Below are 19,275 nucleotides of genomic sequence, written 5' to 3' on the forward strand. Positions count from 1 at the left end.
ACAAGACAGGGGACGCGCCCTAGGTGGGGGGGCGCCCTCCACCCTTATGGACATGTGGTGGGTCCCCTTTGGTTGATTCTTTCGCCAATATTTTTTATTTATTCCAAAAATAATCTCCGTGAAGTTTCAGGTCATTCCGAGAACTTTTATTTCTGCACAAAAATAACACCATGGCAATTCTGCTGAAAACAACGTCAGTTCGGGTTAGTCCCATTCAAATCATGCAAATTAGAGTCCAAAACAAGGGCAAAAGAGTTTGGAAAAGTAGATACGATGGAGACGTATCAGGTACGTAGACACACTCTCCCCCTCGTTGCTATGCATCTCCATGGATAGATCATTGCGTAAGCGTAGAATTTTTTTTGTTTTTCATGCAATGATTCCCAACAGAAATCACGCAAGATTGAACCCAAAACTAAGCACCTCTCCCATTGCAAGAAAAACCAATCTAGTTGGCCAAACCAGACTGATAATTCGAAGAGAAATACAAATTATCAAATCATGCATATAAGAATTTAGAGAAGATTCAAATAATATTCACAGATAAGTTGATCATAAATCCATAATTCATCGATCTCGACAAACACACCATAAAAGAAGATTACATCGGATAGATCTCTAAGAACATCGAGGAGAACATGGTATTGAGAATCAAAGAGAGAGAAGAAGCCCTCTGGCTACTAGCTATGGACCCGTAGGTCTGAGGTACACTACTCACGCTTCACCGGAAGGGCAATAGGGTTGATGTAGATGCCCTCCGTGATTGAATCCCCCTCCGGCATGATGCCGGAAAAGGCCCCAAGATGGGATCTCACGGGAACAGAAGGTTGCGGCGGCGGAAAAATATTTTTGGTGGATGCCTCCGAGGGTTTTGGAATATATGTGAATATATAGGACGAAGAAGTAAGTCAGGGGACTCCCGAGGGGGCCACAAGGTAGGCCCCTCCCTAGGGCGCGCCCTCCACCCTTGCCGCCGCCTCGTGGGTCTTCTGGCTTGGACTCCAAGTCCTCTGGGTGTCTTCTGGTCCAAAAAAATCATTGTAAAGTTTTATTCCGCTTGGACTCCCTTTGATATTCCTTTTCTGCGAAACTCAAAAACAAGGAAAAAACAGAAACTGGCACTGGGATGTAGGTTTAAATAATACTCCCTCCATTCCTTTATCTAAGGTGTATTATTTTCAGCACGGTGACCAAGGCACATAATTATGTACAAAATTGCCCTTCTCTAATTTGTAAATTAGCGGCAAATAAATCATTTAGGCTAGGAAAGAAAAAGATACACACAATCGGGAGAGAGATAGTTTCCTTTTCTTTCTCTACAAGGAGATACATGCAATCAGGGGGAAAGTACTTTCCTTTTTCTGGAGGGCCAAGATCGAAATTACGAAAAATTAGAACAAATGCACCTTACATTGTAGAATTTTATCAAAAAACAAATACACCTTATATAAAGGAATGGAGGTAGTATAAAGTAGCATAATAATGCATACAATACATCCAAAACAGATAATATAATAGCATGGAACAATCAAAAATTATAGATACATTGGAGACGTATCAGTGCACATAGGTGAGCCTAGTTGTTTTAGGTTTTGTGCTTGACAAATTAAACGCTAGTTTTATTCTGCATTTGTTCAAGCCTAAACCGTAATTATTTAAAGCGCCTATTCACCCCCCCCCCCTCTAGGCGACATCCACGATCTTTCACTTGGGCTGAGGGTTGAACATTCACGACTTGTAGGTTACACCAAGAGCTAAGAGCACCATAGAATAGGGTATTACCTCCACCGAATAGGGCCCGAACCTGTATAATTCCCTGTGCATACTCCTATTTCCATTCTTCGGTAGATACGATTGCCTCTGCATTCCTACCCCCGTAGCATTGTCTGGATTATATCCACGACAGCCGCTCCGCGCTCCAGGCATCACTTTTCCTTGGACACTTTGCCTATGGTCGAAATGAGCTTCAACTAGCCAGGCTGCATCTTGCGTTGGATTGCCTAACTGTTGGTAAAGAGCCTAGATCTCCCCATCATTGAGTTCCACCACGGCACTTTCCTCACTTCCCATGGAGCTATAATCTGGCGTGTCGACCATGTAACATCCTGGACCTAGGCCGCTTGCCACGGGCGTAAAGGCGCCATGGATGGCATCGCTATCGCGGGCCGCTCAAGAGGAAGTTGTGAGTGTGTTTCCCATCTTCAAGAAAAAAAATTAAAAAAACATCACCTTCATCTTAATTCTTTTTAAGAAAATCTCGCATCACGTGGTATCACATCCATCTCAAAAAGAAAAAAAACTAGAAAAAATTTATCAAAAAGAAAAAGGAAAAAGGCTCACTTCCCTCTTCTAAAAATAATCTCCATAAAAATAAAAATAAAATTTCATCGTGGCCAACCAGCATGCGCCAAGTTGCATAGCTGGTTGGCCGCCCTTTCACTGTGCCTTAATGGGTTTGGCAATTTTGTAAAAAAAAAGGGTAAGTGGAAAAGAAAGCATGGAACTGGATTAGTGCCTCGCTTGTCCTGTGACCGGGGGAATCTTTGCTGCCTTGGGACACAAGGGAAAGGGATGCATCGATTGGAGGAAGCATGGCATGGTGCTAATCATGCGCGGCTGCCCTCGCAGAATCCACAACCTTTTGCGTTGCCACAAGACAAACAAAAGTGATCAACAATGCGCCTACTGTCTAGTGCTACCTTACGGATAGTTTCTGTTTATGAAATTCCATGGTTGCTTCATCGAACATGAAAAACAAAAGATGGAGTGTTTAGGCCCTGCCCCGCGACGTGATTCCAGTTGTTTCTGGATGGAAGCGCCAATCTCCCCCAAATCTCTCGGCTGTCCCGACTTGCACGTTGGTGATCTCCATCATCTCCTCCACTAGGGACGACAGACCTTTCGGTCTCGAACATGCAAGAACTTGTCGACGGACATTGAAACATATGGATTCTTGCGGGTGTGGGTTTAGGACTTACGAGTGGTCATTTTGCTGCTGTGGTTGTGGACCACGGGGAGGATAGAAGACCCTCAAGAAAAGGCCAAAAGCACAGTAGCCAACGGTGGTTGATATTATAGTATAACAAGAAACACGCCGATTACCATTTACCGTCCCCTCACTTTCTCTGTCCAAAGATCTTCTCTTATCTTTAAAAAAATAAAGTTCCTATCTATTCATAGCAGTACAACGAAGAAAAATACAACCAGATCCCTAGACTATTTAGCCACGACTACAAACAATAAAACAAACCCAAAGCATGCCGTGGTCATCACCCAAGTTGTCAATTAGTTTGGAGGAGAGGGGCAGGGAGAATCAAAATCAAGAGCCTACCAATCAACAAAAATGAAAAAATAGTTGACTTCCTTCTCTCCTCCCAAGCAAACAAGAGATTAGGGTTCCTCCCTTCTATCAGCGGTGCCACCGATCTAACTCGTCTCATGTGGCCTAAGGTCATGGGCGTGCAGTGGATCCCGACCATTGCCGTCGGGAGGGCTCGGATGTTAGATGTTTTTTTGAATTTTGTTAGGATTTGTGTCCTGCTCAGAAATGTGAGACGGCGACGGTTCCTTAATGATGGAATAAAGTTTTCCCTGCCTAGCCTCCTATTCCGACGGTGCCTCTAGCATCGCCGGAGGCCGTGTGAAGGCGTGTCTCACATGATTCAGTTGGTGGTGGTCTTTGGTGGATCTGCTCAGATCCGGTCTTTGTTCATCTATGTTCATGTGTCTTCAGGCCGGATCTTTTCGATCTACATGTCTCTTCATCGATGGCGGTTGTTGTTCTGGTGCGCTAGTCCTATGTGGTCTTAGCACGATGACTTTCGGACTGTCATTACAACAAGTTTTGCTTGGCTCCGACGAATGAGGTGATGATGACCTTCGGCTTGCTTCAGTGCTTGTAATCGCCGCTAGGACGTCTACGGATCTGGATGTAAGTTTACTGTTCCTTGTATCGAAGATGAATAGATTGGAAGGTTTAGTAAAAAATAATACAAATACTACAATGCAGCCAAAGTGGATTCTGGGCCTGCCGGCTCTGGGCCCACAGCCTGGCTGCCTTCCTCCTCCTCCTCCTCCCCGTCTCCTTTCCGTTTGGTGTCCTTTTCTCCATAGGAAGCTGTGAAGCCCACCCAAATCCACACCACAGCAGGACTACTAGTACTAGTACACCGAGCCAAAGAAGAGAATGTTCTTGGATCCCCTTCCCTGCCTGCCACAACATTCCTACTCCCCCACCCTTCCAGTCCCCATAAACAAACAAACCAACAAACCTTCCTCCTCCTTCCCCTCCTCCTCCGGCGGCACCACTGGTCATCGACCTCTCTTCCTCATCTTCTTCTTCCGGGTCCGGGACGGTCCATTCCTTCGTTGAGTCGGGATCTTGGGCGGAAGAATCCAGGAGTAATTCGGCGGGTGGGTTTAGTTAGGTACCACAGTTATCCAAAGGTCCGCCGGCCCTTCTTTTCCGCGTCTCCAGAGGTCGCCGGAATCTCTCCTCTTCTCCTCACCAGTGGATGTGCAATCTCGTGTCGGCTCTCCGCGTAATCTGGACGCTCTTCGCCTTCCACGTCGCAGCGACGTCTCGGGGGATTTTGGGCTAAGATTGAGGTTTTGCGTGCGTCTGCCTGTGTGGGGAAAGTGCTTTCCTTTTCTCTTTTCTTTTCCCTTGGTTTCTCGAGGATTTGGTTCTGGTGTGTGCGGGGGGCCGGAATCTCTCTCTGCCTTTGATCCCAAGCAACCGGCCGCCTCGTTCATGTAGTGCGGCGTCCACTGGAACCTGGGACTCCTAACATGGCCTGCCTCAAGCTGGGATCAAGGGCTGATGTGTTCAGGAAGCAGGGTCAAGACTGGTATGAACAGCTTCTCTCTCTTTCTTCATTTCCCCCAACATGATCCTCTGCCATGTCTAGCCTCATGGTTGCAAATGACAATTTTAACATCTTATTAAAGTTGCTTCACCTTTTAATCCGTGCAATGTTTTCATTACTTGCTCTATTTGCTGCCATAATTGACATTTTTTAGCCATTGGAGTGTTTGTCCCTGTGCCATTACTTCTTTCAGGAATTGGAAAAATAATTGAATAGGTGCCATATGTGTGTACTAGAAGCTCCCATAAATCATCCATGGCCCAACCTCTTCCTGTTGGCCTCATCTGGGGTACTGATTATAATATGCTAACCAACTCCTTCTGGATGGAAGGCTCTGATCAAAACATCGAGCCCAGGCCAGCTAGGAAAACTACAACCGATTTTTGTTTTTAAGCTGACGCAACTTTCTGGGAGGACTCCCTACCAGTTATTTATCTAAAGACAGCCTGTTAATCAATATCATTATGCTAGGACTGTCATTTCGATGCATTCGATGCTCATACCGTTTGGAGTACTTCATCTGTTCCTGGAAAAATGGAACCTACCTTTTATAGTACCATTTTTGGGAGTTATTCAGATCAAGGCAGTGATGGGTAAAGGGATTAGCATTTATTCCCACCCTTCCATGAGAAATGTTGTCTCACCTGACTTTTGGGCCCGGTCGTTCTTATGTTCAGTACTTGCTGGAGCTGCACATGTTGGGCACTAAATGTGCCATATTGATTCCTCCAAATTCTGTTCTCTCATCACAATCACGCCGAGCATTACTCCGTCAGATACCGGTCCTGGAATATGTAATAAACTGCTACAAATCTGAAACTTGAGTATTTTTTTGGTTACGGTTAGAAGGCTTATAGCTAATCTCTCTTATGTGGTCTCTTGTATCCTATTTAAGTGCAATCTTTTTTTAGAACCATCTTTATTAGGCACATCACTTGATCAACACTTCTAAATACATCTAAACTGTATTTAGAAGAGAGAGAAACAATTGTGACGTAGATTATTATTTTCAAGTCTGACCATGGATATTTTAGTGCATTTCTGTGTGCATACAGTCTAGAAGTTAGGAAGTCAAGCTCGTTAATGTGCCTGGAGCTGGTTGTGATCAATGTTCAAGATATCGGTAACTAGTACCATATCAGTTGGGTGCTGAGTAGGGACAAATAGGCAAATTTTCCAGTTAATTGGCCGATAAATCAGTTAATCGGCTACTCGGTGACCCACCGAGTAGCGATTAACTGACCGAGATGCCGGTTTAACTAGCCAATATTTGGAACAATATTCATGATAACACATGGCCTTTTTATCCCTAAAATTTTCCATCTTAATGAGACAAGCTGGGGCTGATGTAAGATGTTGATATTCAGCTGGATTATGTAGTGCATTAAGTTTAGTTCACTCCGTTGATGAGCTCAAAGAGCACCAAAGTATACCATGTTTTTCCAAGAAGCAAAAATGCTGGAACATGTAGGAACAAATACATGTTGAAATAGTAGAAAAGAAATAGGGATAGACATGGAGGGTAGTGAGTTTGTACATCTACCCCCACCCAAGCGAGGCTCAATTGCTACATTGAGCTCATGTTCACTTTAGAATAGATGGCCGAACTAAATGCAGCTCATGTTCATACAACAAACTAATATTATCTCATGTGGTTTGGCTGGAATAATTTTCCCACTTATATTCATGTACTTCCGCATGCTCTACAGTTATAGCTTTGTAAGCACACTATTTTATATAAACTAAATTGTTTGAACAGAAAATTACTAATGGAAATATGTCTGTTATGTAGGTATTGCACTACTGGCCTTCCCAGTGATATAACTGTGGTGGTTGGGGAACAATCTTTTCATCTCCACAAGGTAAAAATTTCACTAATATAGTTCACTAAGGCTTTCATGTGTTTTCACACAATTTTGTTAGCATTGTGCGATTTTTACTTTGATTCTGGGAAACTTCTAGTACCAATATGTGCATACCACTCCGTCCATCCCAAAATAAGTGTCTTTGATTTAGTACAACTTTATTTAGAGACAAAAAATAGATGTACATGTCTGTGGAGGATGAAGTAAATTACCTTGTAACAATTGATATCTGTTTTACAGTTTCCTCTATTATCGAAGAGTGGCCTTCTGGAACGTCTCATCAGAGAGAAAATTGAGAAGGGAGAAGATAGCTGTGCCATTGATCTATCTGATATTCCTGGGGGAGCAAAGGCTTTTGAACTAGCTGCTAGGTTCTGCTATGGTGTGAAGTTTGAATTGACTTCCTCCAATGTTGTGCACCTTCGCTGCGCTTCTGAGTATCTTGAGATGACTGAAGAGATCGCCGAGGGAAATTTGATTGCGCAGACAGAGAACTTCCTTACCCAGACAGTTCTCAAAAGCTGGAAAGATTCAATCAAGGCACTTCATACTTGCGATGACGTCATTGATCTTGCTGAAAAATTGCAAGTTGTGAAGAAGTGCATAGACTCAGTTGCAACTAAATCAAGCACTGATCCCGATGTATTTGGCTGGCCTGTCGCCCAGTATGGTGGTCCCACACAGAGTCCTGGAGGGAGCTTCTTGTGGAATGGTATTAGCACTGGAGCAAGGCCAAGAAATTGCAGTTCAGATTGGTGGTATGATGATGTGTCATGCTTAAGCCTTCCATTATACAAGAAGGTAATCTCAGCTATGGAATACCGAGGCGTCAATCAGGACATTATTGTTGGATCCCTTAACCATTATGCCAAAAGGCGTTTACCTGGTCTGAATCGGCGCAAAAGCATTAGCGATGTCAGTAACTGCCTTTCAGTGTCAACTTTAACCGCCATGCCTTCTGAAGAGGAGCAAAGGTATCTTCTTGAGGAGATTGATAGGCTGTTACCTTTCCAAAGGGGTGTTACATCTTGCAAGCTGTTATTTGGCCTTCTGCGCACAGCGATCTTCCTTAAAGCCAGCTCATCCTGCATGTCCAACTTGGAGCGTCGGATAGGTTTGCAGCTTGATAAGGCCACTCTGGAAGATCTTCTAATAACAAACATGTCTGAATCTATTGAAATGCTCTATGATGTGGATTGCGTACATAGGATTCTTGACCATTTCTTGGCAATGGATCAAGAAACTGGTGGAGCTTCTCCTGGCATTGGCGAGGATGGGCACCTATTGGCTTCTCCATCTCTATTGCCGATTACTATGGTTGCTAAGTTGATCGACGGCTACCTAGCTGAAGTTGCACCAGATGCCAACCTAAAGTTGCCAAAGTTTCGGTCTTTGGCTGCTGCCATACCAGACTATGCTCGGCCAATAGATGATGGACTTTATCGCGCTGTTGACATCTATCTGAAGGTAACACTTCTTTATTTCTGCTCCCTGTTTCCAATGACACAATAACACACCGGTAGGTGAATTCTTTTGCATATCCTCAGTAAGGCAAATCATTATTAGCATCCATAACTTAGTTCTTCCTATCCTTGCAACTTCTTGTCAAAGTTATATTTAGAAAGATTGGTGGATGGCTGTTCTGTATTCAGTTCCAAGACCTTTTCTCAGTGAAACTAGATAGTACAGCATAGGTTTGTGATCATTCATATTGAAGAAATAGTGGAATAGGTTCAGAAACATTATTTAGGTTGCACGAAGATGGTGCTTACTGCTTACTGTTTACTGTTGTTCCTTTTATCTTCCGAAGCTTATCTCTACTCTTATAAAAAACAGAGTTGGTGATGATGGTGTGCCTGCCATCCTGCAATATAGGCCGTCCGATTTATATTTGACGGATAGGAAGGAAACTCTGACAATTTTGCAAAAAGATACCCACACCCCTCTCCACATTTGCAAATAAGGCCTTCCCTTGTTCATCCTTTTCTCTCGCAAGATAAACTACTCATACAAATGCATCTTGATGTTCCGTGCAACGCACGGGCATCTTGCTAGTAAATAGTAATGTTTGTGTAATAGTATTTGATTTGACATCGACAGATAGCTAGTAATGTTTGATGTGCCATCATAAGTTCGCCTTGCTGATGCTTGTTCATGTTTTTTTTTCTGCTCCTGTACATAGGCTCATCCTCATCTGTCGGAATCGGAGAAGGAGGAGCTTTGCCGGGTGATGGACTGCCAGAAGCTCTCCCTGGAGGCTTGCACCCACGCGGCGCAGAACGAGCGTCTCCCCCTGCGGGTCATCGTGCAGGTCCTCTTCTTCGAGCAGCTGCAGCTCCGGAGCTCCATCGCCGAGTGCCTCATGATCTCCGAGAACCTCGAGGGCGGATCGAGGCAGCTCGGCATGCCAACCTCTAGTGAGCAACACCGTGGCGGCGGCGGCTGGCCCCTGGCCGCCAGGGAGAACCAGGCCCTGCGCGAGGGCATGGACGGCATGAAGCAGCGGGTGGCCGAGCTGGAGAAGGAGTGCTCCACCATGCGGGAGGAGATCGCGAGGCTGGGCCGCAGCAGGAGCACCGGCAAGAGCAGGCTGTTCTCCCTTGGCGCGAAGCCGCAGATCTGCAGCACCGCCAAGGATGCTGCCCCTGCGAAGGCGGCAACGTCGAGCGACGACGACAAGCTGGCCGTGGTGAAAGCTGATGCCACACCCCGGCTGAAGCTGAGCAGACACAAGAAGAACCTGTCCATAGAGGCCTAGCTCCATCGTTTGTGCTACTCTGTACTCTGAGTTGCTGTTTTTGCCGGTGAACTTGTTAGATGCTTTTTACATACCACCACCACCTGTGAACGAAGAACTGGAAGAAGAAAATGAGTTGTTGAGACCTCATTCTAAGTTTTTGACAGTCACCCTGTATATTACACGCCTAACATCTTGTATCATGTGTCTCTAGGATTGCTAGTCCAGCTTGTATAACGTGTCCCTAGGGTTGCTGAAATGACTAGCGGGAGCAGTCCTAGGCGTGGGTACCCAGGTAGGCAGTCCTCCCTAGATGTGATCGGGATATTTGCACACTTCTTTTATTTTACGAGCAAGGCAGGAACTCTGTGGATTTCATTAAGAGAAAAAAGTGAATACAGAGCTACCGGTTTATAAGAAAAACCAAGGCCGAAAACAACATGAACCAACACCGACGCCAACACAAACAGGCCAACACCATCTAGGCATTCCTAAGTCCTAACCCATCCCCAATAACCAGCTAGAGGAGTAAAAAACCGGTTTTACTCCTCTAACCGGCACCTAGCCGATCCCCAATCGGCCTTAGAGGAGGATAAATTATCCTCAGCCGATGCGGTTCTCCCTGTATGTACTCCACTGCAGCGCGGATCCACGCCGTCATGCCTGATCCGTCGGCCCCCGCCCGGTTCGCCGACTTCCTGGACCTCCCTCCGCCGCGGGTGCTGCAGAGGGCATACATCGGCGTCCGGCAACGCACGTGTGGGGCATGGGTGGCAGAGATCACTTATTGGGAGGCCCACACGAGGAAGTGGGTCGGGTCGTTCCCCATGGCGAAGCTTGCAGCGATGGAATACGACCGGTGGCAAGTCCAATTCCATGGCGCTGCCGCGAGGCTCAACTTCCCGTTTGGGACGGTGTCAGTCCACCTCGTCCCACTGGCGTCGGGTATGGTGAGTGCGACGATGGCTCGGGAGGACCGAGGCGAGGGAGCGCCTCGAGGCGGAGGCCGCCAACGAGGCATACGTTGCGGACCTCGGCCGCTAGCACCCCGAGCTCGTGGAGACGGAGAGGGCGATATTCGCCGACAGTGGCGGAAAGGTCATCGTCGTCTCTGACGACAAGGTGCAAGGCGGCGAGGAGGAGCAGGAGTTCGACCTCGAGGAGTGGCAGCGCATCTTCCCCGGCTGCGACGACGACGGCACCAGCACGAACCCATGTCACCAGCGGTGGCCTGTTGAGGAAAGATTGGCTCGACCTCCACTATGGCCGACGAGTGGTCTAGTGTAGTTTAAATTTGAATTTATGTTTAATGTTTGGTTGTCAACACTATATTCTTATGTTCTTGGTGTGACGTCCATTCGACAACAAATTGCACGTGCTAGATCTAGTACCGTTGTTAGGACCCAACGAAAATGCAATCAGATCCCCAAGGAGAGACGGGAGGGTTCAACAATCAGTGAGGTCTTTGTCGCGTCTGCATCAGAAATCGGCAAGAGCCACGTCACGGACAAAGATGTGGAAAGATGAACCGCCGGACCTTGCGAACCAATGATTTGTCGCCACAGAAGAATACCCACGGGAACATATGACAGACTCCTACCAATGTTGAGCTGCTCAGTGCTCATCCTAAACATGCTGGACTGCAACTCCCTGCCACTGCACCAGTACAAGTTTACAGCAAGGAAATGGCGTGATCAGAGAAATCTGCCATCTACTCTAGTTGCAAGCCAACCAAATACTCAAAATGCAATTACCAACAACCAAATATTATGGCTGCGACATTTTTCAGCTGATCATGCAAATATCTTGTTACAGAACCGCACGCATGTGCGAAGTTTCGTCACATGTGATGTGGGGAATGATCAACCACACAATTTTCAATCAATCCCTGAAACAGATGCAGCGTAGAGAAATCAGATCACAGATATAATCACGGCATCGCCATCTACCCATCAGCATGGTACCGAAGTTCATGGTTCATCTGGAGAAATTTCCAGGTTGGCGTGCTGATCTTGAGTTCTTGACAGGGTCCATCTGAAATTCCCACACGACGGCATACCCTTTGGCGTCGTGAAATCCATGTTAAGAACGACACTGCTTGGCCCTAGCTCCCCTACATCTATATTTCCTACAGTAGAACTATTGGGACATTGGGGTCCTTCTCATTGCTTCGGCAGATTTCTTATTACCTCGCTTCTTCTGCTTGTTCTTGAACCTGAATTGCTCTTTCTTGTTCTTCTCCCAACCTTTCTGTGCTTCTTGTAAATGAACATTGCTGCGCGAGCAATCCTCAATCTATACAGTTACCAAAATTCACCATGCAAACTAGTTATGGACACAACATGAGCATGAAAGTGTTAGACGAAGGATAATGAATTTTCAGTCTACTAGCAAGTGGCTATGTGCACGAGTGGTAAGCTATGGATCATCAACTCAACAACAAATCGCATATTGTAGTTGATAAACAAGACAAATTTCATAATAAGCCCCTAGTCTATTTACGTTTGTATAATCAAGCACTCAACATTAAATGTTGTTCAGTGAGCTCTGAATCATTCTAGTTCAACCTGACACAATTTGTTGTCGCGACACTGATTTATTAGTCATTGAAGCAAAAAAGGATAGAAATGGCCTAAAATAAACCAAAATGTACTGTTGAGGGGCTCAAAACTGAACTCAAGCTTAAACACCGTATAAAAATACATTATGATTTATGAGTACAGTATCACACATACCGGGCAGTGCTCCTGCTGTTGTATCTTAACACAAAGTTCTTGAGCAGCAAGATCTTTCAACGATCTCCGCTTGCCCTCCCTAAATTGAAACACATGTCACTACAGTGCTAAGCAATCTTAGTAAGAGTGTAGATAGTTAGACCATCTAACCGTCGAAAAACCTCATATTCTGAGGTGTCGCGTATGTCCTTCTTTGGATGGCCTAGTAGCAGGACCTGGCAAAGATAGTACCACATTAGACAAGATAACAAAGTGCTTGGCGAATGGGGTTAAGATCCGTAACAACCTTAAGATCATGGTGTAAGGCATGTCCAACAAGAACCCTTCCTGTGATAAGCTCAGCTATGTCCTTCTGAACTATCGAGAAATCTTTGGCTGTAGTATCATAAAATAGTGTTGCATAACCCATAAATAGCAATCTTCAACAGAAAAAGATAATAACATATGGTGCTAATGTACTAATGACATTACCTTTATCATGTGCTTAGGTCTAATCCCACTAATATGGTACGGTAGTCCACAATTCGCTCATTGGTCGCACATATTCATCATATACAACGTTGCCGAAGGAATTAACCTAACAAAAAGCAGAATAACATTAGAGGGTAGGAATATACTGAGAAAAATATTTTAGTGTATTGAACTCCAATACATCGCCCACCCTCTCTTCATCGTCAATAACCTCCAATACACACTACTCTACATCTACTATGTCCACCACCCCCAGCACGTGCCACCGGAGCCCTACACCAGGTGGTCCCCCCCCCCCCCCCCCCCCCCCCCCCCGCCTGAATGAAGATAATGGTGACTGTAACTGCATCAACATGTACCACACACATGAGCCACCTCTCTGTTCCCACTCACACGACCCACCTCTCTCCACTCTCGCGTGGCCCAGCTGGCTACCTCACTGCTCCCCTCTCTCCACGACACGTGGATCTCGCCGGGCTGGAGCCCAGGCTCCAATGACGCCACCATCAAACCATCGGTAGGCTCACACATGCCACCGCTGTCGGGGAGGGATCCTCGCTCCCCTCTCTCCACGAGACGTGGATCTCGCCGGGCTGGAGCTAGGCTCCAATGACGCCCCACCAAACCATCGCTAGGCTCACACGTGCCACCGCTTTCAGGGAGGGATCCTCGTTGCTCCCTCTCTCCACGATACGCGGATCTCGCTGGACTGGAGCCAGGCTCGAACAACCACACCGTTGAACCGTGGCTAGACTGCACACGCCACCGCCGTTGAGGAGGGCTCCTCACGTGGCCTTTATCAGGGAAATCCTCACCATATCGCCGAACTGGAGAAGACTCCAACGACGCCACCAGCAAACCGCAGCTATCCACCACAGGGTGCAGACTAAGTTATTTTGCATCTACGGTTTTGCTACGTCGTTATATTTTGAACCTTCATATTGGTTCACTACGCAAAAAATGGCCTAAAAAAGTAAGATATGAATCATAGAAGCACAAAATTACATAATAGTAAATTTATGTCGTGCTTTTACGTTCGTAATTTTACATCATGTAAAAAAAATTACAGCCGATATACATTTTTGTATGTTCTTCTTTACTTCAGGTGTAAGACAACATTTACGGAACGTAAAATATGGTGTGATGATGTAAAAATAGGTATTCCACACCTTAGGTGCTGATCCGGTCAAGAGATTTTTTTTTTCCAATATGTATGTTTTTTATCCAGTTGGTAATGGACATGTTTATGGTGGTGATACAAATGTTGAGTACTATAATTTTTTCTTCATGATCTCTGCTCTCTCTCTTGCTAGAAAATGAAATTCTATTTGTTCATGAGACAAGCTGTTGTCAGAGTTCTAGATTTCTCTTGGTTTAGAGCTGCTTCTTTTCATGTTCATGATGGCTGCTGTAGGCCACGCTCGCCCTCTCCCTTCTTAATTTCGTGACGTTTGCGGCTAAGGCAGGGGTATTTGCAGGATTCAGACGTGCTCTCCCTGGGATTTGTTCCGATGGAACTGCTTGCGTGAATTATGAGTTGTGTAGCTGTACTTTTGGTAGTGAGAGTGTAGCAGGTTCAGTTTGGGCTGCAAATTGAGTTGATCCGTCCTAATCTCAAAATGTTTGATTGATGGCTGATGGCTTTGCCATCCTTTTTGAGTATGTCTGACATCCGTAGGCTTCACTGCAACAATTTGAATATGATTGCTTCGAGTAGTTGGGTTTAAAATTGAGTTGTTAGCACAGAGCCCCTGTTTTCGAGTCGAACGACTAGTCATTGACTAGTCGATGAGTTGTAACTAGAAGTCGACTCAAACACTAGTCGATCAGCACGGCACGACTCGTCAAGAGTCGCTACCCCAGAACGACTCGTCGACTAGAAAACCTTGCACAGAGCTATGTGAAAATGAATGACCAGTTGCTATCAGTTTGAGTCGTGACCACCTGCCATCAGTTTGCTCTACAATTACCAGCCTAAACAAAAAGCGGAAGGTTTATGTTCAATTCAAGTCCTGCTTGAGTTCCTCCAGTTCATGTTTAATGTTTTTCATACTCCAGATTTGTTCATTGGAAATAGACCTCGCCAAAGGCTGAAGACACCAAGATTCAAGAAATTTATGGTGTGTTCCATAAGGATAACCACATGGATGGGTAGAAGATACTAGTTGTACTATTTTCGTACGAGCTTGGCTACAATGTCAGAACTGTATAAGTTGCAGTATCGTAGTCTTCAGCAACGTTTAATATAGACCCAGGTTCTTGTATGCATTTGATTACCTTGGGCTTGCATAGCCAATTGCACCAAGTCCTTGCTTGAATCCATGTCTTATTACAGAGGAGGTAAATGGGGGGGGGGGGGGGGGGGGGGGGGAATGGGAAAAGCGTAGACTGAATGGGCAGGTCAGCATAGTCCACCTCCTGAAAAAAAAAAGGGAAAAACATATGCCCACTGTAGGTAACTTGCTTTCCGTTCATTGGCATGGCCCTGTGCTAGCTTTATGCCTATTCAGTTCAATCAAGGCTTTTCATTTTCCAGAAACAAAGAAAAGACTACAGGATGATTTCTTTAGCAAGTTCTTTTGTGAATCTCAAAGCAACTTTATGGCAGCGGATGATGGGGATAACTCATGTACCCGTGTGTGCATGTACATGCATTTTCCCTTTGAGGTGCCCATCTATGCTATCTTTTTCTTTTTCCACAAACATCAAAGATAACAAGACATCTAGCATTGAACTGTATTGTTGCACTGACTACTTATTGAGAAGGATAAATTGGTAGCTTAGCAAAGAGTTGACAGACATAACATAGCCAACTGGCCCTAAAAAGAAATAGAACAGAAAAACTGAAATCGATCTGGCCAAGCATATGAGCTGCCCATGTGTAGGCGAAGAAGAGCATGAACTGCCACGGTTCATATACATGTGTGGTGCTGTAGATGCTCCTTGATGGAGCAGTGGTCATGGAGGAGCAAGGTCAATGATGGTAGGGGTGTTACTGTTCTAGAGTGTTAACCCTCCGCAGACATTTGAAGAAATGGGTAAGTATGGACGACAGGGTCATAACAGAAGTAAGAAAGAGTATGAGTCAGTGGTTAGTTCCACGTAACAAGGGTTTGAGCTTCGCCGTAGACAAATGAACTTAACGAATTACTCTTAGTAGTAACTAACTGCGGGTGTTTTAAATATATGTAGTGGAATATTATAAGTGCTACTGCTAACTGTATATGCTTGGCTGTCTATAAAGTAGTGTGTAAACACTCCTAAAATGTTATAAGTTCATTTATAAGTTTGACCGTCTATAAAGAAAGAATTAGTAACATCACAAATATCAAACTGATATAAGGGCCTCTTTGGTCGCAGGATTTTAAAAGAACAGAAACAGGAAAAACATAGGAATTGGATCATGAGTTGTTGAATCATACAGGAATGTGTAACTGATGTTGTTTGGTTACGCCACAGGAAACAACATAGGATTTTTTTTCCTGAATGGTTAATCACATGCCATAGTTGTCATAGAAACAAAGAAATTTTTTCCATTAGGTTGGACCCAATGGAAACTGATATCTAGAATTTTTTCCATTAGATCAAGAAAATTTCTATGGGTTCCAATTCGACAAAGCAACCACGAGAAAAACTCTTACGGAATGGAATCCTCTAGAATTCCTATGAACTTCGATGGATGCAAAGAGGCCCTTACTAGATTTATCATGATGAAATGTAGTTCTATAATGTAATAATGGTTTTTATTTCAGACACTAGAAAAACACTGTCTTGAAGACTGTCATGTCGTAACAGACTTGCATTTTGGATTGGAGGAAGCAATCACCACAAAATTTTAGAGGCATCAAACACTAATTGTTAGACATAACACCAAGAGTATTCCATTGTATAATATGTTTTCTTATTGTCATCTTTAGTTGACATGGAGGACCACTATACCTACTCTAACACATTACACATGATGTAACAAACTAACAATCACGATACGTTATTACTAGAAGGAACATAAGCTAATCTAGAGTTATTTAAACGAATACCTAAATATTGTATTACTGGTAACTACTTCAAAATTCAAGCTTACAACATCTTCGTGCAGCCAAATAAAGCTACCAACTTCTAAACATACTAATGTGGCATCCATCTGATTTCTGGCCCGAAAGTTCCAGAGATCGCATAGCTACAAAGCTCTGGTTATGGGTTCCTTTTTGCATATGGCAACCCCACTACCTTTGGCGGCATCAATAATTCGGAACTTAATTCGGAAGTCATATTTCGAGCCAGACGCTTTTGGGAATATTCTAATAACCAACTAATTGGGGTGCTCTTCCGTGTTTAGATCCTAGGCCAGACACAACTTGATAAGCCCTTTGAAGAAAATATCATTCCCCACAAAATGCAAAACATTATACATGCGGTTGTCTCATGATCGCACAGCTCCTCGAACCTCATTCTTCCCGTTCAATTCAACAGGAAATCCCGTACATCCCAAGCGTTTACCATTGGCACGGCATAGTAGCAATGAAGCATGACACTGCACCAAGTAAATGCACAAGAAACCAAACAAAAGAAAGTGGTGATTGGTGCTTACCAAGGTGGCCCTGGCGAGGGCGCTCTTGCTGCCACCAGCCCCAACCCCGACCATCTCGCAATCCAGCGCCAACGCCTTCGTCAAGCTGCCCGCCACCACTAAATCAAAACCCAAACGTCTCAAAGCGGCATACAAGGGAAGCTAACTGACAAGACCTGCTCACCTGGTGTCGTCAGAGGTCGGCTCAAGCTTGAAACTCAGTTCCGCCGCATCCGGGTTAGGAGACGGCGCAGGGGGCGGAGAAGGGGCGGGGCGCTTGCGCTTGCCGAGGAACGTGGAGGCAGGGAGCTTGGACTGGAGCTGGGCCCAGTTAGGGTTTAGGGCGGAGGGGGCGGCTGGTTTTGTCTTGGGCTTCCGCTTCGGGGTGCGCTTGGTGTTTCCGGCTGCCGCCGGCGCTCCGGAAGACGGCGGCTGAGCCGCCATGGACGATTGCGGCGCGGCAGCGGCTGCTTGGGGTTGGGGGGCTCGTTGGAAGGGTTTGGGCTTGTTTGCCTCTTGCTTTTGGGTTTTGGACCTTTTGACCGACCCGGAGGAAAGATTTGGAATTAAGGTCCGAACATATTTTCAGAAATACGGAGTATACTTCAAGATGAGCTCTCTTTTTTTAACACACTGCAAACCGACGTAGATACTCATACACGCATCTTTATAAATGCACATACGCATATCCTATCTTTATGAGCACTTTCGAGACCGGAGGGCACACCATTTTGATATTAATGAAGTCGACACAAACGCATTCATACTTGACGAAAATGTTTCCTCTCACTGAAGGCAAACATCCCCAAAATGTAGTCTAGGACTTGAACTTTGAACTTTGATAGGCTGGGGATACCACTATCCTCCTAAATCATTGACCGATATTCATCTAGTTGCCTGGTGCATAACGAAATCCTAAGTATAGCTTCAAGATTTGTAGCCATAAAAAAATTGTTTTATTCTCGTTCGGTCCCAGCTTCATTTTGCATAATAAGTTCACTTACCAACTCAGGAGTGTGTGCAGTCAAACTTGTTATCGGCCTCACGGGATCAAATTATGTCTCCATATTTTGGTGTTGTGGCCATCACCAATCCTCCTAATTAAATCCTGTATAAGAGTGTCTCTTCCTTCTAACACTGAACGTCAAATGCTTCTTGCTAGGTTTTTTTTTTCCTTTTTTAGGAGTAAATGCTTCTCGCTGTTTTTTTTGAGTTTTTTTAGTGGAAAATGCTTCGCTAGTAAGGCGGAATAGTTTAGCGCGCGATATTGCACAACTTGCATACATCGGAAGCTCTCTCCCCTCCGCTCCTTCCCTGCGCTCCCGCGCCGGTAGCCACTCCGGCTCCGGCGGCCACCTCCCCTCCTGACGATCATGGCGAACCGCGTCCAACTCTCCGGCTCTCCCTCGGCCTGCTCGTCTCCTTCGGCCGCTCCAAGCCCCACTCGGCCTCCTCTGCCGCGGGCTCCGTTGCCTCCCCCACGCCTCCGTTCCATCGTTGTGCCCCCCCAACCGCCCCCTGCGCCGCTAGCGCCCGCCTGCTATCTCTTGAGCATGTGTTGGTTTTCTCTTGAAGAGGAAAGGGTGATGCAGCAAAGTAGCGTAAGTATTTCCCTCAGTTTTTGATAACTAAGGTATCAATCCAGTAGGAGAAAACGCACAAGTCACCTAGTACCTGCACAAACAATCAAGAACCTTGCAACCAACGCAATAAAGGAATTGTCAATCCCTTCACGGTCACTCGCAAAAGTGAGATCTAATAAAGATAGTAAAGTAAATATTTTTGGTATTTTTGTTGTATAGATTGGAAAGTAAAGATTGCAAAATAAACGGCGACAGAAATTGGCAAGTTGACGGGAAACTAATATGATGTAAAATAGACCCGGGGGCCATAGGTTTCACTAGTGGCTTCTCTCATGATAGCATGTATTACGGTGGGTGAACAAATTACTGCCAAGCAATTGATAGAAATGCGCATAGTTATGAGAATATCTAGGCAATGATCATGAATATAGGCATCACGTCCGTGTCAA

General features: G+C 45.2%; 2 protein-coding genes across 2 annotated transcripts; one reads left to right on the forward strand and one right to left on the reverse strand.

The window, feature by feature from the left end:
- The first annotated feature begins 4,094 nt into the window (after nucleotides 1–4,094).
- Nucleotides 4,095–9,658, forward strand: LOC109758261 (BTB/POZ domain-containing protein At1g30440). Its single transcript, XM_020317107.4, has 4 exons — nucleotides 4,095–4,850; nucleotides 6,661–6,730; nucleotides 6,974–8,200; nucleotides 8,916–9,658. Exons 1-4 carry the CDS (start codon nucleotides 4,792–4,794, stop codon nucleotides 9,489–9,491), a joined length of 1,932 nt encoding a protein of 643 aa, XP_020172696.1. The 5' UTR covers nucleotides 4,095–4,791; the 3' UTR covers nucleotides 9,492–9,658.
- A 1,657-nt stretch (nucleotides 9,659–11,315) lies between these two features.
- On the reverse strand, nucleotides 11,316–17,791 carry LOC109758272 (uncharacterized). The gene is given in 12 exon segments (XM_073503424.1): nucleotides 11,316–11,639; nucleotides 11,642–11,716; nucleotides 11,719–11,759; nucleotides 12,147–12,151; nucleotides 12,206–12,284; nucleotides 12,356–12,420; nucleotides 12,492–12,582; nucleotides 12,678–12,714; nucleotides 12,717–12,737; nucleotides 12,740–12,782; nucleotides 17,265–17,349; nucleotides 17,428–17,791. Coding segments are annotated over 12 exon segments (843 nt in total). The 5' UTR covers nucleotides 17,688–17,791; the 3' UTR covers nucleotides 11,316–11,598.
- Between the last annotated feature and the right edge of the window lie 1,484 nt (nucleotides 17,792–19,275).

The sequence above is a fragment of the Aegilops tauschii genome, chromosome 7, assembly GCF_002575655.3.
Source record: "Aegilops tauschii subsp. strangulata cultivar AL8/78 chromosome 7, Aet v6.0, whole genome shotgun sequence".
In the NCBI taxonomy this organism is placed as follows: domain Eukaryota; kingdom Viridiplantae; phylum Streptophyta; class Magnoliopsida; order Poales; family Poaceae; genus Aegilops; species Aegilops tauschii.